Source organism: Bombyx mori, chromosome 27 (assembly GCF_030269925.1).
Source record: "Bombyx mori chromosome 27, ASM3026992v2".
Classification (NCBI taxonomy): Eukaryota; Metazoa; Arthropoda; class Insecta; order Lepidoptera; family Bombycidae; genus Bombyx; species Bombyx mori.
Genome location: NC_085133.1, coordinates 5,440,029 through 5,455,814, shown reverse-complemented (window position 1 = coordinate 5,455,814; position 15,786 = coordinate 5,440,029). Strand labels below are relative to the sequence as shown.

At 34.9% G+C, this 15,786-nt stretch overlaps 2 protein-coding genes across 4 annotated transcripts in view; one reads left to right on the top strand and one right to left on the bottom strand.

Annotated features, from left to right (window-relative positions):
* The first annotated feature begins 1,533 nt into the window (after nucleotides 1-1,533).
* LOC134201535 (plexin A3-like) lies at nucleotides 1,534-13,300 on the top strand. The gene is made up of 2 exons (XM_062676486.1): nucleotides 1,534-3,829; nucleotides 9,591-13,300. The coding sequence occupies exon 1, from the start codon at nucleotides 1,745-1,747 to the stop codon at nucleotides 3,602-3,604; it is 1,860 nt and encodes a 619-aa protein (XP_062532470.1). The 5' UTR covers nucleotides 1,534-1,744; the 3' UTR covers nucleotides 3,605-3,829; nucleotides 9,591-13,300.
* Nucleotides 9,950-15,786, bottom strand: part of LOC101740231 (ankyrin-3) — a 165,912-nt gene continuing 160,075 nt past the window's right edge. The window contains exon 35 of one of the 3 annotated variants that reach the window (XM_038021046.2): nucleotides 9,950-11,603. In XM_038021046.2, the coding sequence (XP_037876974.1) occupies nucleotides 11,573-11,603 (31 nt within the window). In that variant the 3' untranslated portion in view covers nucleotides 9,950-11,572. Of the gene's footprint in view, nucleotides 11,604-12,676; nucleotides 14,993-15,786 lie in introns of those variants that run through there. The other 2 variants (XM_062676484.1, XM_038021047.2) reach the window with 2 other exon arrangements.

The window sequence follows — 15,786 nt, the reverse complement described above, 5'->3', positions numbered from 1 at the left end:
GTTTCGCTTCGAGTGGTTCCGATTACTAACTGACTGCGTGCCATCGAGAACGAAAACATTCCTCATAAGTCGAGTACCTTCGATTTGTGTTTCCACTACCTGACAATAGATGGCGCTGTACTTCTCGAACGTTCTAGATTTTTTTTTGCTTAGATGTGTGGACGAGCTCACAGCCCACCTGGTGTTAAGTGGTTACTGAAGCCCATAGACATCTACAACGTAAATGCGCCACACACCTTGAGATATAGGTCTCAGTATAGTCACGTTACTAGATACTTCGATATTCGTTCGGCTATTTGGCGATAGATGGCGTTACTCTTACCGGCGTAACAGTATATACTAGAGGAAGAGGGGTCAACATTTGCCGGGCATGCCACCGTTCGGAAGTCTCATTGAGACAGAAACATTGAAGAGAAACATTGTTTCTAACTGTTCTCGTTATGCTAATAGCGAGTATTTCCATCGACAACCGAGTGGGTAAGATTATCCATCAACAACTTTCTCTGATTCTGTTGTAGCTTATTATCAATACAATCAGTGTGCTTAGTGCGAGTTTTTTAACATTCTATATAGTGTGAAAGTTAACCAAAATTTGTATTGAGTTGGGACGTTTGCCGCTAGGGGCGCTGTTCCAACTGCAACTATAACTTGAAAATGGTTATGTTACGTTCCACCGGGACCGATCTATTATCGCGGTTAAGTTTATTGGTTTCCATAAGCCTGATATTCTGAAAAAAAATGGGTCGGCGCGTCGAGCAGTGTCGGTTGATATTACTAGTCCTCATGACGAGAACCTCATTATAATAAAACTAGCGACCCGACTTCGCTTCGCTTCGGAAACATTAAAACACACACAAAACCAAAAAAATTAAATTAAAAAATAAATAAAAAAAGTAGCCTATGTTCATCAGGGACAATGTCGGCTTCTAATGGAAAAATAATTTTTCAAATCGGTCCAGTAGTTTCGGAGCCTATTCGAAACAAACAAACAAACAAATCTTTCCTCTTTATAATATTAGTATAGATATTAAGACCTTTTTTATGATTGTTTTCTGGTGGCCCGAAGGCCTTTCCAGTTTCATAAGGACAGGTGGGCGAGCAAGGGCCGAAGGGGTGAATTTTCTAACAGCTACCTCGTGCTTCCAAGGGAGACCTAACAACTCAAGAGTAGCTGCGTCGCGAATGAATCTACTACCGGAATCAGAATCGCGACCCGCTGAGAAGATCCGGCGAGAAACAACGGGTTGATGCTTTGGTTACGTTGCATGTTGAACTAGTGTTAGAGCGGAAGGCCTCTAATGCAAGGGACGTGTCTAGGGCGACGACGGTGACTGGCTCCTGCGTGATCAGGATTCGGGGAGTAGTCAGCGGCGGCAACGACAAGGCGATTATTAAATTGAATTTTGAATTGTTGTAAAATTTGTATTAGATGTATCAACCTATTAAAATAAAAAAACTTTCCAGCACTGATTAAACAGATTAAAATGTGTAGTGTGAATCATACGATATCACATCATTCCTTTATAGCCCAGAACATCAAATAGGTATATTTTTTAATTCTAAATTTGTTTACGAGGTCATTAAGGTTACGTTACGACTACAAGTCAATAAAATTATCGAAACCCGCAAATAATTAATGAAAACTAAATTATAACTCCGCCTAGTGCAATTAATTTTCGATCATAAGGTTATCTTGGTTTTGTACCAGTTTAGTATTCATTGTGCATTGTATTGCGCCAACAGCATGTTTGTTGTTTTATTTATGTCTCTCATTCTTCTTTGTACTGCATGTTTCGAAGACAAAAATGCGGAATTCCAACATTTGGTTGTGGACAGAAACAGTGGTCACGTTTTTATTGGAGCTGTGAATAAGATTTATGAGTTATCTGAAGATTTAGCGATCGAAAAGTGGATTCCAACCGGACCTCTAAATAAGACTGATGATAAATTAACTGATAATGTTAATAAAGTGTTGATTCTTGATGACTCAGGTCGATTGATCACTTGTGGATCAGCGCTTGGTATCTGCTCAATTCGGAACATAACTAATATCTACATCGGTTGTGATGTTCCCATTACCGTTGTTTCTGACGAAGAGAAAGTTTCAACTGTAGCATTTCTAGCAGCCGGTCCCTTAAGTTCCAATCGTTCTACACGAATCCTGTACTTAGCATCTGAAGTAAAAGACAATAAAGACATCCCTTCAATAACCGGTCGATTGTTGGATAATAGGAATGATTTTGAAATAGCCAAAGTATTATCGGAACATAATGAAATCAACCAAGTTAAGGGAGCAGACATACATAATAATTTCTTGTATGCAAAAGATAACAATGTTAACTATGTATATGGTTTTAGTAGTGGAATATACAGTTATTTTTTGAAGACGCAGAAAAAAGAAGATGGCGATTATCACAGTGTTATAGCTCGGGTATGTCAAGATGACGAAAATTATTATAATTCGTACACCGAAATACCCATAACATGCAAGAATACAGATAATACTTCTTACAATCTGGCACAGACAGGGTTTGTTCAGAAAGCTGCTGGTTTTTTAGCCCAGTCTTTGGAAATATCTAGCAACGATGACGTCCTCTACGCCGCATTTTGCCCTGATAATGAAAAATCGTCATCTCCTTTAGAAAAGTCAGTGTTATGTGTTTTTTCCCTTCAGAATATCCGTAAAAAGTTTGCCGAAAATATTAAAAAATGCTTTAACGGTAATGGGATGAGAAGTATTGGACTAAAGAAACCAGAATCGTGTCTTAAAACTGATTTACAAACAGACTATGAAGACGTTTGTGGTTTAGGTGTAAATGTACCGCTTGATGGTAGAATTCCCTTAGAAGGAAATGCCCTAATATACTTTGCTGATAAAGTTTCAGCTTTAATTGCAACAAATGTTCGAGATCACAGTGTTATTATTGCTGGCACTGCGAGTGGGCGTTTAAAAAAAGTAATTGCCGATAACGCAACTCTTGGTGTCGAATACCAAGACATCATAGTCCACGAAAGTCATCCCATTATGAAAGATCTTATCTTCAGTCATAATGATGAGTACTTATACGCATTAACCAAAGTTTTTAAGATACCAATTCAAGAGTGCAGTGATTATAAGTCATACACAGAATGCTTTCAGGACATTTATTGTGGATGGTGTTCACCTAAACAAAAGTGTACTATTGAATCGGACTGCAAGTATGCTCATTATAAAGACCCACTTTTTTGGATATCTTCGGGCAGTAAATTTCAGGCGGTGATTACTGAAGTTAAACCTAATAATATATTTATTACATCAGAAACGTTACTGACGGTCAAAATAGAGAATGTCGTTAACTTAATCGATCAGATGTTTTGCAATTTTGTCCTTGATGGTGTGTCTTATGTTACAAATGGAACACAAATTGAAAAAGGTACTCAGTGTAAAACTCCAATATTTAATTCGAATAAAACTTATGGTCGCGGTCTAGATCCTATTCCTATTAAATTGTTGATTCAAAATTCAATAACAGAACCGGCTTTTGCAGCGACGATAGTGAATTTTCTTGATTGTAACACCTTTACCTCGTGCACTGAATGTATAAAAAAAACTGATTGTAAATAGTGTTTGATAGCCAATCTATGCACTCGTGAAGTCAATAATGAATGCACGGAAGATCATTTGTTTTTGTCCTGCAATAATTTCGACAAATGATCAAGAAAAGTACGTTCATTCCGGCGAAACAGTGGGTATATATATGAAGGTACGTTTAGTGGGTTCTTTTCTCATACAGTCCAGATTTATCTGCAAGTTTCGTGTAGAAAATGGTGTTGCGTCTATTTCTTAGATGTATCTTGAGGTGGCCAAGAAAATGAATAAATGCGTTTTCTTCTTCAAATACTCATTATATTATTTTTAATTAATTTACAAATATAGAATTGAAATGCGCGTCCATCTTTTTTCTTCGTGTTATATTAATTTTAAATTTTGACAATTGGTGCCACTGTTGCGTTTCCTGTTTTGTGATTGGTTCGTGCGATATGACGTCATCGTTGGCCAATCACAGCCATCAATGTATGACGCGACGTTGATTCGTTAACATGCTCCCGGCCTTGGAAGCACCAGGTTCCAACAATTGGCGGTGATCATTCAGGAACCCAGCAGCTGCTATCGTGCGTAATCATTCTTCATGTAAGGGAAGCGGATAGATTTTGGAGAATGCCCGTCTCACAATCCCATCCGCTTTGCGAATATCAGCCACACGTGACAAGCTGTCTTTGCCTGGATATGTTTTGATAATTCGTCCCAAGCTCCATTTCAATGGCGGTAAGTTCTATCTTTTATAAGAACCAACATGTTTTCCTTGAGCTCACCCTTATGTTGGTACCATTTGCTCCTGGTTTGCATCTCTGACACGTATTCTTTAGCCCAGCGGCTCCAGAAGTGCTGGCGGATCTGTTCAACTCTCTGGTATCTGGTAAGTCGACTAGCCGGAACATCGTGAAGGTCATCAGGTACAGGTGCAGTTAGCGGACGGCCAACCAAAAAATGAGCTGGGGTAAGTGGAAGAAAATCCTGTGGATCTGAGGACATAGGGTTTAAAGGTCGGGAGTTGAGGACAGCTTCAACCTGCGATAGTACTGTGCTCATCTCTTCAAACGTAAGGTGTGCGTTGCCAACCACACGCCGCAAATGATACTTACAGCTTTTAACACCAGCCTCCCACAAGCCCCCAAAATGACTAGCATAACACGGTATCAATCTAAAATTTATATTTTGAGAAATCGCGTATGCCTTAATGTCATCTGAACAACAATTTAAAAACTTTGCGAATTCATTCATTGCGCCTACAAAGTTGCGCCCGTTATCGGAGTATATTTCAATAGGTTTTCCTCGACGTGAAATGAACCTCTTCAGTGCCAACAAATAAGCATCTGATGAAAGGTCGGTTACAAGCTCGAGATGTACGGCGCGTGAAGCAAAACATACAAATAAACATATATACGATTTTTGTAATCTTGTTCCCCTACCCCTACGATTTAAAATGAACACTGGTCCTGCATAATCCACTCCACAGCGTAAGAAGGGAAAACCTGGCTGCAATCGTTCTCGAGGCAGATTCCCCATTATGGGATTAACAGTTACTGCGCGCAATCGGGCACACTTCATACAACTATGTACCACCTTCTTGGCAAGATTACGATCTCCAATAGGCCACCATGACTCTCGTAACGTATACAAAAGAAGTTGCGGCGCAGCATGCATCATTCGAGTGTGTTCGTATTTAAACAATAAAACTGTAAAATTATGTTTAGAATGTAACAAAATAGGATGACGTTTATCGTAGCTAAAGTCGAGTGAATTCTGAATACGTCCACCGACGCGTATTAAAAGATTATTATCGATAAATAAATTCAATTTTAATAACTGAGCACTAGCTTTTATTTTTTCTCTTTTTACTAAAGACCCGTATATATCAGGGAAAGATTCTTGTTGACAAAATTTAACTAAAATTATTTCAGCACAATTAAGCTCATTTAATGTTAATAAACCAGTCCGTTTGTTATTCTTGTAACGCGCATTGTTTATAAAACGCAATACATACGCTGCTGCACGCTTCATTCTTATGAACTGAGAGTATCTAGAAAATGGATATAGAATATTATCATTATTACAATTAGCTACTTGACAAGCAATATTTGACCTTAGTTCAGGTAAATCTTCTTCATTTAGATATTTATTATTGACTACATTTGGTACCTCAAAATTGGAATCTTTCAAAAATTCAGGGCCTTCCCACCATAATGATGATGTACTAAGCGTATCTAGACCTATACCTCGCGAAACCAGGTCAGCTGGGTTTTGTTTTCCAGATACATGGCGCCATGGATGATCTTTCGTTAAGCAATGAATTTCTGCAGTTCTATTTTGAACATATGATTTCAGTAAGTTAGTCGGCATACCCAACCACCCCAGGACAATAGTTGAGTCTGTCCAGAACACAACCTTATTGAAATTAGAACGCAAAGATTCATTAATTTTTTTATATAGTCTCGCACCTAGAACAGCGCCGCATAGTTCCAACCTAGGTATAGTTATAGCTTTAAGCGGAGCCACTTTACCTTTAGAACACAATAAACGCGTAACAACGCTTGAATCTTTATCAATAGTACGAATATAAGCGCAAGCACCATAGGCTGTTTGCGAAGCGTCTGTAAATATATGTAGTTCTATACATATGGGTTCAATACACATAGCATAGCGCGGTATGTGTATGTTATTTAACAATGATAGGCAAGAAACAAACCGATCCCATGATTGCGCGACGTCACAAGGAACCGGTTCATCCCAATTAAGTTTCAACAGCCAACGTTTTTGTAATAATATCTTAGCGATAGTAATAACTGGACTAATTAAACCTAAGGGGTCATAAATTTGTGATGCACCCGATAAAATAATGCGTTTCGTAATAATGTTGTTGGCATCATACTTAATTTGTGTGTAAAACATTAATTCATCTAACTTATTATTCCATCCAATACCTAAAGTTTTGTTTTGAACGTTATCTCCTGCTAGGCCGAGTTTTTTTGTAACATTTTGCGCATCGTCATTATCAGCGCAGTCAAAGTTAAAAATCCATTTACGTAAAATTAAACAAGCCGATTTTAAAACCTTATCAGTACCTTCGCAAATTTGATTTAATCTTTGAATACTATTTTCAATACAAATTAAGTCGTCCACGTAAAAATTATCATTAGGTTTCTTTCACGTACGGAACCTCACACTCTTGCGCTAATTGTTTTAAACACACCGTGATGAGGTAAAAAATAATGTGGTGTTTAATAACTATGTACAAGACTCATGTGGCCTAAGTTAACGTATTTGTGTATAAAGTCGATATACATTTGTTTGTAAGTAGGATTGCGTTGTAACCGTTTTTCTAAGGCATAAAAACGACGTTCAGCTTGTGTGTGCGTGTCACTTAGTAACTTCGGAGAGTGCTTGAACGGGAATCGAACCTTAAACCGCCCGTCGGCCGTCCGTGAGGTTGTTTTAATAAAGTGCTCCTCACAGGCGCGCTCCTCGTAGCTTAACTTAGGAAAATTAATTGGTAATTCTTCGATTTCCCAAAAACTGCGTAATAATTTATAATTTATCTAATGAGCATGTGTCACTGTCAACGGTTTGCGTAAAGTTACAGCTAACATGTCTTTGTTTGCGTGTAATAGATTGAAATGAGCCCGAGATTATCCAACCAAGATGCGTATTTTGGAGAAAGGGGCCATTTTTAAGTCGTATTTTATCTTCTCTAACTAATTCCCAAAACAAATCCGCGCCTATTAATAAATCAATCGGCTGACTATCATAAAACGTCGGATCTGCTAGTACAATGTTATCCGGTATGGTAAACAAATTAGCGTTATATGTCTTCATAGGTAAGTTTGATGTTATTTGTGATAGAATTAAACACTGAATGCGTGCAGCATAACTACCCGTGCGTGATTGGATCTCAATATCACAGGACTGCGAACACTGTGTTATTGTATTCCCTACGCCGTGGATTTTTTGAGTGGACTGTAATATTGGTGGATTTAATTTATCACAAAGTGTTTGTGTGATGAATGAACGTTCGCTGCCACTATCGAGTAGAGCGCGCGCTTGATGGTAAACACCCGACTGGCTACGTATTTCTACAATAGCTGTGGACAGCAAAACTGGTTGCGCTGGATGCATGTTATCAATTGTGTCAGTAGATTGCGCCTGAAAAGAGTGTGCGTTCGAATTATCTTTCGTATTATACGGGACGGCTGATTGTTCACAAGATGGCAACGTAACTTTAGGGAAACTATGATCATAATATTTAATTACATCGCAAATTAACGAATTATGTTTTTTATCACATTTTCGACACGGCCCGAACACACAGGTGTCAACAGTATGTCCTGGACGCATGCAATTAGGGCACAACTGTTTAGTTTGGATAAATTTTAATCTATTTTGTACACTTAGGTCCAAAAACTTTTGACATGAATATAGCGGATGTAAATCATTACACATTATACAGGGTCTGTAATTACGTGCATTCTTTCCTTGTGATTTATTATTATTATTTGGTTTATTTGAAACTATATTGCAATGAAATTTAGATGTTAACTGGTTACTGAATTGCTTTTTATTATTGTCTGTCGTGCTATATACGCCTGCTTTACTGTGTGATACTATAAGTGTTTCCAAAATATCCGCCCTATTTCTAAGAAACTGAAGTAAGTCATTTAGTTGAACTACAGTTTTGGTGTTATTGGTTGATGTAATTAAACTACACTTATGCTGTTCCCATTCCCGTTCGGTAATGGAATCTAATTTTGTGACAATAATGTAAATGATTAACGTATCCCAATACTCTGTAGGTTCCCCTAAAAGCTTTAAAGCGCGAAGGTTTTTTAAAATATTATCAATTAATCTGCGTAATTGCACTGGTGATTCTTTAGTCAACGATTGCATAGTAAACATGGATTTGACATGGTTATGTACTAATAATTTCGTATTATCAAATCGATTTAACAGTAGTTCCCAAGCAACTTTATAATTATTAGCGGAGAATTCTATGGAATCTATGACAGATTTAGCGTTACCGGACAAAGACGATTTTAAATAATGAAATTTTTGAATTTCTGTAATTGTTTCACTATTATGTATCAGTGACAAAAATGTATCGCGGAACTCTAACCAGTGCTCATATAAGCCGTCAAAGGTGGGGACAGATATAGTGGGTAATTTAATACTTTGGGAACTTGTAATCGGTGGTTCAGACATCATACCTTTTGACTTTTCATCAGCGGTGGTCAGACATTCAGCAAGGGCAAGAATATTATAATATTTTTTCTCGAAATCTTCACGCGATTCTAATTGTTTTTCTATGTCGATTTCTACACTAATGTCTTCTATTTGAGTCTGAACGAGGTTAAAATCATTCATTAAACTTTGCGATCCTACCATCCGCAGTTTTAGCTCGGTACGTTGATGAACAGTTAATTCTACACCTTCGAATGAATTCACGTATTTTCCAAAGTTAGTCAAACGACATTTAATAGATGCGCGTTTTCTTTTAAGATCTTTCATCATTAATTCAAACTTATGATCTGATGTAGCCATTATGGAAACAAGTAAATGGTGGTGTACTTACAGTTTTTAAATAATAAAACAAAACAGCTGCTCAATGTTAGTCAAAATACGTACGCAAAATGAAAAGCAAAAAAGGTTTGAAAAAAGCAGAGTACTATATACGCGAAGGGGAAAAATTTTGCAAATTTTGGTTAGCACGCCTTGCCAAAGCACTGTAATCTTGCGAAGCTGGTGATATTTTCCGAATTTTCCTTTTCAATGGCCGATGCGTCTCTCAAGTAAGCGTCTGGTTCAACTTAATTGATGATCCGGTGCTGAAGGTCCAATAGAAATGTTGCGTCTATTTCTTAGATGTATCTTGAGGTGGCCAAGAAAATGAATAAATGCGTTTTCTTCTTCAAATACTCATTATATTATTTTTAATTAATTTACAAATATAGAATTGAAATGCGCGTCCATCTTTTTTCTTCGTGTTATATTAATTAAGTGTATAATCTATGGGGGACACGCTATACTGCGATCGGGTTAAGTTTGAATACACATCGAATTCTCCAGAAAGAGCCGTGTCCGTCGACGTAATCTGGGGCGGTTCAAAGCAATTAGATAACCCGGGGAAGAAACATTTCGTTCTGTACAAATGCGATAAAATGGCGAATAATCTAGATACCTGTAATAAGGTACCGAAACAATACAACTGTAAATGGTGTGCGAAATCCAATAGTTGTCAGTTTCAAGATTTTTGTTGATATTTTGATTTTTATTGATCTCATCATGAATGTTATTATGAACGAAAATTATTTATGGTTTACTTATACTATCTTAATTTCAATGCGGAAATAAAAATCATTTCAAATATGTACCTGATTTATTACTAAAAGCAATAAATAGATAAAACGTAGAATTTATTAATAAAATTAACAAAAAGAACTAACATTACACATATTACATTTGGCATCACAGTACTTCGAACAATACAAAACAGTATGTAGATATTTTCAAAGCGTCATTACGTCTAAGTGATTTCAGATTATAAAAGGTAACAAAATAAACATATCAAACTATTCTGACGTCAGAAGAAATTCTTAGAAATGCAGTGAGACTATGTTGAAGGCAAACAATATACCAGTTTATGAGCTTTTAAACACAAAAGTGTCCTTAAAAGCAGTCTAAAGCTTATTCTTCGTAAAACCGAAAAGTAGAAAACAAACAAAATTAAACCTTCATGATGTACAGTTAGAGACATTTGAGAACCCAATAAAATATTTTATATCAGTTATATGTTTTTGGAAATATCTTCAATGTACAGAGAAACCTGACCCTATAATGTGGATTGTATGAATCCTATGTTGATAGAGAGATTCCTGTTCTCATTTCCGCGGGAGATGTCCCGGTTTTGGAAATACATTACTCCTTCGTGTTGTTTACTTTATTTAATTTAATTAAAGAAAGTATATCTTTTCGATTCCAGCGCCCATCACAAATTTATCTTCAACCAAATGTTATTAAATACAATAAATCCAAGTAAGTGAAAATGAATTTCAATCAATCAATCTTGAATTAATTTTCGTCATTAATCTTCAATTAAATATTATCAAATATAAAAAAAACTAATAATAGTTAGCGAAAATGAATTTTGCTTTTATTACGCAGGTAATAACGTAATACGCACATTTTAGGGAAAATATCTACAAACCAATTTAACACATTCATAATTGCAAAAACTTCACAGTGTTAAAAATTTGAGTGTCACTAAATACACCATACAAGGAAGAGTGTAGATGAATTACAACATTTATCTAATAATTAGCATTAGATTTCCAAATATTCCACAGATAAACAACAAACAATTACGAAATATGTAAAATATTGAAAATTCTGAATTTTATAAATCTACATTATCATGTTATTTTATCAACATTTTTGTCTTTGACATCTGTTAATATTTGAGACCTGGACATGTTAGTTTAAGTTAGTTGTCCATATCTTTTAACACATCCGAAAACTTCAAATTGACGAATCAATTAGTTTTAATAACTAATTTTCAAGAAACGGTGGGAGTATAATAATTAAAATTGTACTTATAATATTTATGAACTTTTGAAAGCACCTTTCATGTAATACAAAATTTAGTTAGAACTTATAAGAATTCGATTAGATCGCAATCATATAGACAGTTAATTTGGATAATTTAATTCGGTTAAAACAACCGATCTGCTATGACATCAATTTCTTTCTTCAGACAAACCACATTTTAACCTTTAAAAAAACACGTAGGGTTTACAAGATCAATTATGAATTCACTCTGATGTGATTTGAACAGTATTAAAATTTAACACAGGTTCTTCGTTCAAAATGCACCACCAAATATTACGAGACGTAATCGCATATTCATCACTTAAACTAGAACGTTCTAAGCAAGACGAATAATATATTAAAAACTAAATCACGTTTCTTGAAGATGCGTTGATTTCAAAATTTACGCCGCAGTTTCGAGAAGAAGCTGTAAATAAATGGATAACAAAAAGCAACGATTATAAGGGGAGAAGAACCAAAAAGGACAAAAAAGTATAATTTAAGTTACAAATACAAAAAAAAAAAAAAAACATACAATAAAACATTTAAATTAAAATGTGCAATTAATAAACTTACCTTAAATGAAATGTGCTATTTTGTGCGAACTTTGATTCGTGTGTCGGTCGGCCAAGACTGCATCAAATTGCAAGACAGTACTTTTTTTTTATTTATTGCTATGATCGGTGGACGATCTCACAGCCCACCTGGTGTTAAGTGGTTACTGGAGCCCATAGACATCCACAACGTCAATGCGCCACCCACCTTGAGATACAAGTTCTAAGGTCTCAAGTATACTTAACTCTTAATTGGGAAAATTACATCATTGGATTGTACAATACATTTTTGATTCATAGAGTTCTTTTAGTTTTATTATTAATTTAATTCATTTGTTTCATACGTCAATGATTGTACTCTTGTACTCCGATAGATAAGCAGTTAAGCATAACAGGTTTAATGAAACTCAAAATTAAAAGCATCCAATTAATTTTTGCTAAAAATCAACCAATTTTAAGCACTGCTTTCATAAGCTTCAGCGGTAGGCAGCGGCTCGGCTCTGCCCCTGGCATTGCTGAAGTCCATGGGCGACGGTAACCACTCACCAGCAGGTGGGCCGTATGCTCGTTTGCCTACAAGGGCAATAAAAAAAGAAGCTTTAAGATGGTTTCACGGCAGTTTACATATACAAGATTGTCTTGTTAAGCATTCTGAAGCAGCCCTAACCAGATGTTAATGCAGAACGCATGGAAGTGACAAGTGAATTGACGTGCCAGGTGAAGAAAATTAACATGCGGCTTATGATGTAATGACTCGTTTACAATTTTTTTTATTAAAGTTTAATTTATACAATACTCGCTGATTTTATTTCGATTTGGTAATGTGCTCCAAGTTGTATTATTATATTAGAGGCAAAAAGCTGCACAACTCCGAAAAGATTCACATCCAAAACTACTTTATATTGCAAAACATTGGCAAAGAAAAATAAAATAAAAACGCAAAATATTTCGAGAACTTTCTCATATAATATCTTACATTTGATAACTTACAGAGAGACTTCACAAGCAACAAAGCGCCGTGTTAAATAAAATATATTTATTTATATATCAGTAGTTCACATTAAACTAATCAACTTTTTTTTTTGTATCGATACTTTTAATCGATGTTATGATTGCACATCTCTAAAGTAAATTAGTTTAATGTGAATCGGAAATGCTTCTCAACGATCTATAAAGAGTTTGCCGCCTTTGTGACATGAATCAAGAATCAAGCAATCAAATAAAATATATTCGCATTCGATTATAAGGTACAATAAATATGCTAGCAGATCTATGTGATAAGACATTTAAAATTCCAAACAGCTTTAGCCTAAACTATTCCAAGCAAATTATAAACATCGATTACGTAAAAAATAGTAATAATATCGATTAATATATATTTTTCGTAAATGTCAAAATGCTTTTGTTTGATTTTTAATTAACATCTCGTTAAATTCTATGAGAATTGAATTATACACAATCATCTTTACGAGGCAAGATTAAAGACAAATAATTAACTTCGTTAAAATATCTCGTATAAATTATAACAATGTATATAAAATCTCGCTGATTTAAAATTTAAAAAAGAAAACTTCAAATAACATCGAATAGAAAAAAAAAAGATTTCTAAGAAATCTAGTTAAATATTAGTCAAGAATTAAAATATTTGACGCGTAAATACTCGTTTTTGTACTTAATAGTACTTAGCGTACGACAAACTCACTAATATGTAATTGTTTCTTATAGACATAATAAATCTTATAAGATCCACTGGAACATAGATTCAACATTTACATTGTATCGCAAACAAAACGATCGTTTCAAAATTAAATAAAAAGAAATGTGTAATTAAATATTTGAATTCGATTCTCTCCTTATATAAACATTACGAGATCACTAAATTGTATCTCGAGGGTTGTTTTATCATTCGTAATTTAATCGAGACGTTTTTAATGTAATCGATTTGTTTATTTATTCGATTAAATCGATACGCGACTTTTAATGTAATCGATTTGTTTATTTATTCGATTAAATCGATACGCGACTTTTAATGAAATCGATTTGTTTATTTATTCGATTAAATCGATACGCGACTGCCTCGTGCACGACCCTCGAGTTCAGTTTTTGTTTTCACAGTTGTAAACAATCGGATCGTTTCGTAAATAGCAACAACGTTAATAAATAGTAAAACTAAAAAACTATATGGTACATTGTTTTTCTGCGTTCGACGTTCGTTCGCTGAGAATTATTTCTTCCGCTTTAGCTTCGGTATTCTGCAATGGTGCGGGTGATGTTAGTGCATTATCCGTGAACATAATGAAAATGTGAAACATTTCTATATATACCAAGGAAGGAAAGGGTGTTTGGTTAAAGCGACATTTTTGCAACTTTTTTTTATTGCTTAGATGTGTGGACGAGCTCACAGCCTGGTGTTAAGTGGTTACTGGAGCCCATAGACATCTACAACGTAAATGTGCCACCCACCTTGAGATGTTCTAAGGTCTCAGTATAGTTACAACGGCTGCCCCACCTTTCAAACCGAAACGCTTTACGGCAGAAATAGGCGGGGTGGTGGTATCTACCCGTGCGGACTCACAAGATGTCCTACCACCAGTAAAAACTACACTTACACTAGAGTAGTGCCATTTAAAGTTTAAAATTTGAAAAAAAAAATCATAACAAAAATAACTTTTTCAGCTGTTTGAATGGAGTAAGCGAATGTGGTTTAATTAAAAACATCGAACTGTTGATGCTTAATACTAAATAAAATGCACTTTTAATTACAAAGATAAATGTCACTTAAACCAAACAGCCTAGCACCTATATATTATATTATCATCAAGATAATAATATAGTGATACTAAAAAAAACGACTAAGCTTGTAAATGTTTCACAATTTCAATAATGATGTGATAATGTGAAGTTAAGTTTGCAAATATTATTGTATATCTCGTCCGATCTCGATCTGTCGGCACCGCAATAGGACCCGGTGCTCTCGTGCTATTATTTACAATTGTATACATGTTTATGGCATACCATTAATGTGATATTCACAACACCGTCGTGATTTGTCTACTGACGCTGATCGATTACACTTTTATTGATATATTTTCTATGGGTATATATAATATGGAAATAATAGTGGACAATTTGTAGCAAGTTAACAAATTGCCTTTGTTTTCAAACCGGAATTTAATTACGAAAGTGTCACTCCGATCTGCCTCGGCAGAAGTTATTACTGTGGTTTGTACTTAGAGTATACATAAGTAAGCTTGCTTATGTACTTAGAGTATACATAAGTAAGCTTGCTTATTTATACTCTAAGGCAGTGATTCTCAACCTTTTTTTTTTTGTTGCGGCACATATTTAACGATTTCAAAATTTGGCGGCACACAAAAAAAAGATAAAAATTATTTACTTACTCCAACACACTGCATAAATAGTTTATCAAAAAATTTTAATATACGAAATAAACTAGAATATACTATATTTTCTTTTTTGTGGATTTAATATATATTCGTCTTTAAAATATTTTTCTTTTAAAATGAGAGAGAGAGAGAGAGAGAATACACTTTATTGCACACCAACACAATTTACATTTTAAAAAAACAAACAGTCAAAAAGCACATATGTACAATAGGCGGTCTTATCGCTAAAAGCGATCTCTTCCAGACAACTATTTAATTTACAGAAATTCTGTAAAATATAAAAAATATAGCAGGTGCGGTGTACCATATACAATACATTATTATAGAAAATATATACATATAATAAACAGATATATACCGTTTACATAATATAATATATACCAATATACATACTTAGATACAATACATACTAATATACTTACACACACATAATAAATCAACAGTATGGAAATTATAAATGATAATGATGCAACAAACAGCACTAAGCAGATAAGTAGTGTTCCTTCACCATTCTTTTAAAACAGTTTAAAGTTGGAGCACTTCTCACTGCATCCGGCAGAGCATTCCACAATCGAACCGCCTGGACGGTGAATGAATTGTCAAAGAATGATGATGAATGCACCGGCATTTTCAGTCTCAGGTTATCTGA

Excerpts from the sequence above, each read along its gene's own strand:
- LOC134201535 (XM_062676486.1), top strand. The coding sequence starts at position 1,745 with ATGTTTGTTGTTTTATTTATGTCTCTCATTCTTCTTTGTACTGCATGT.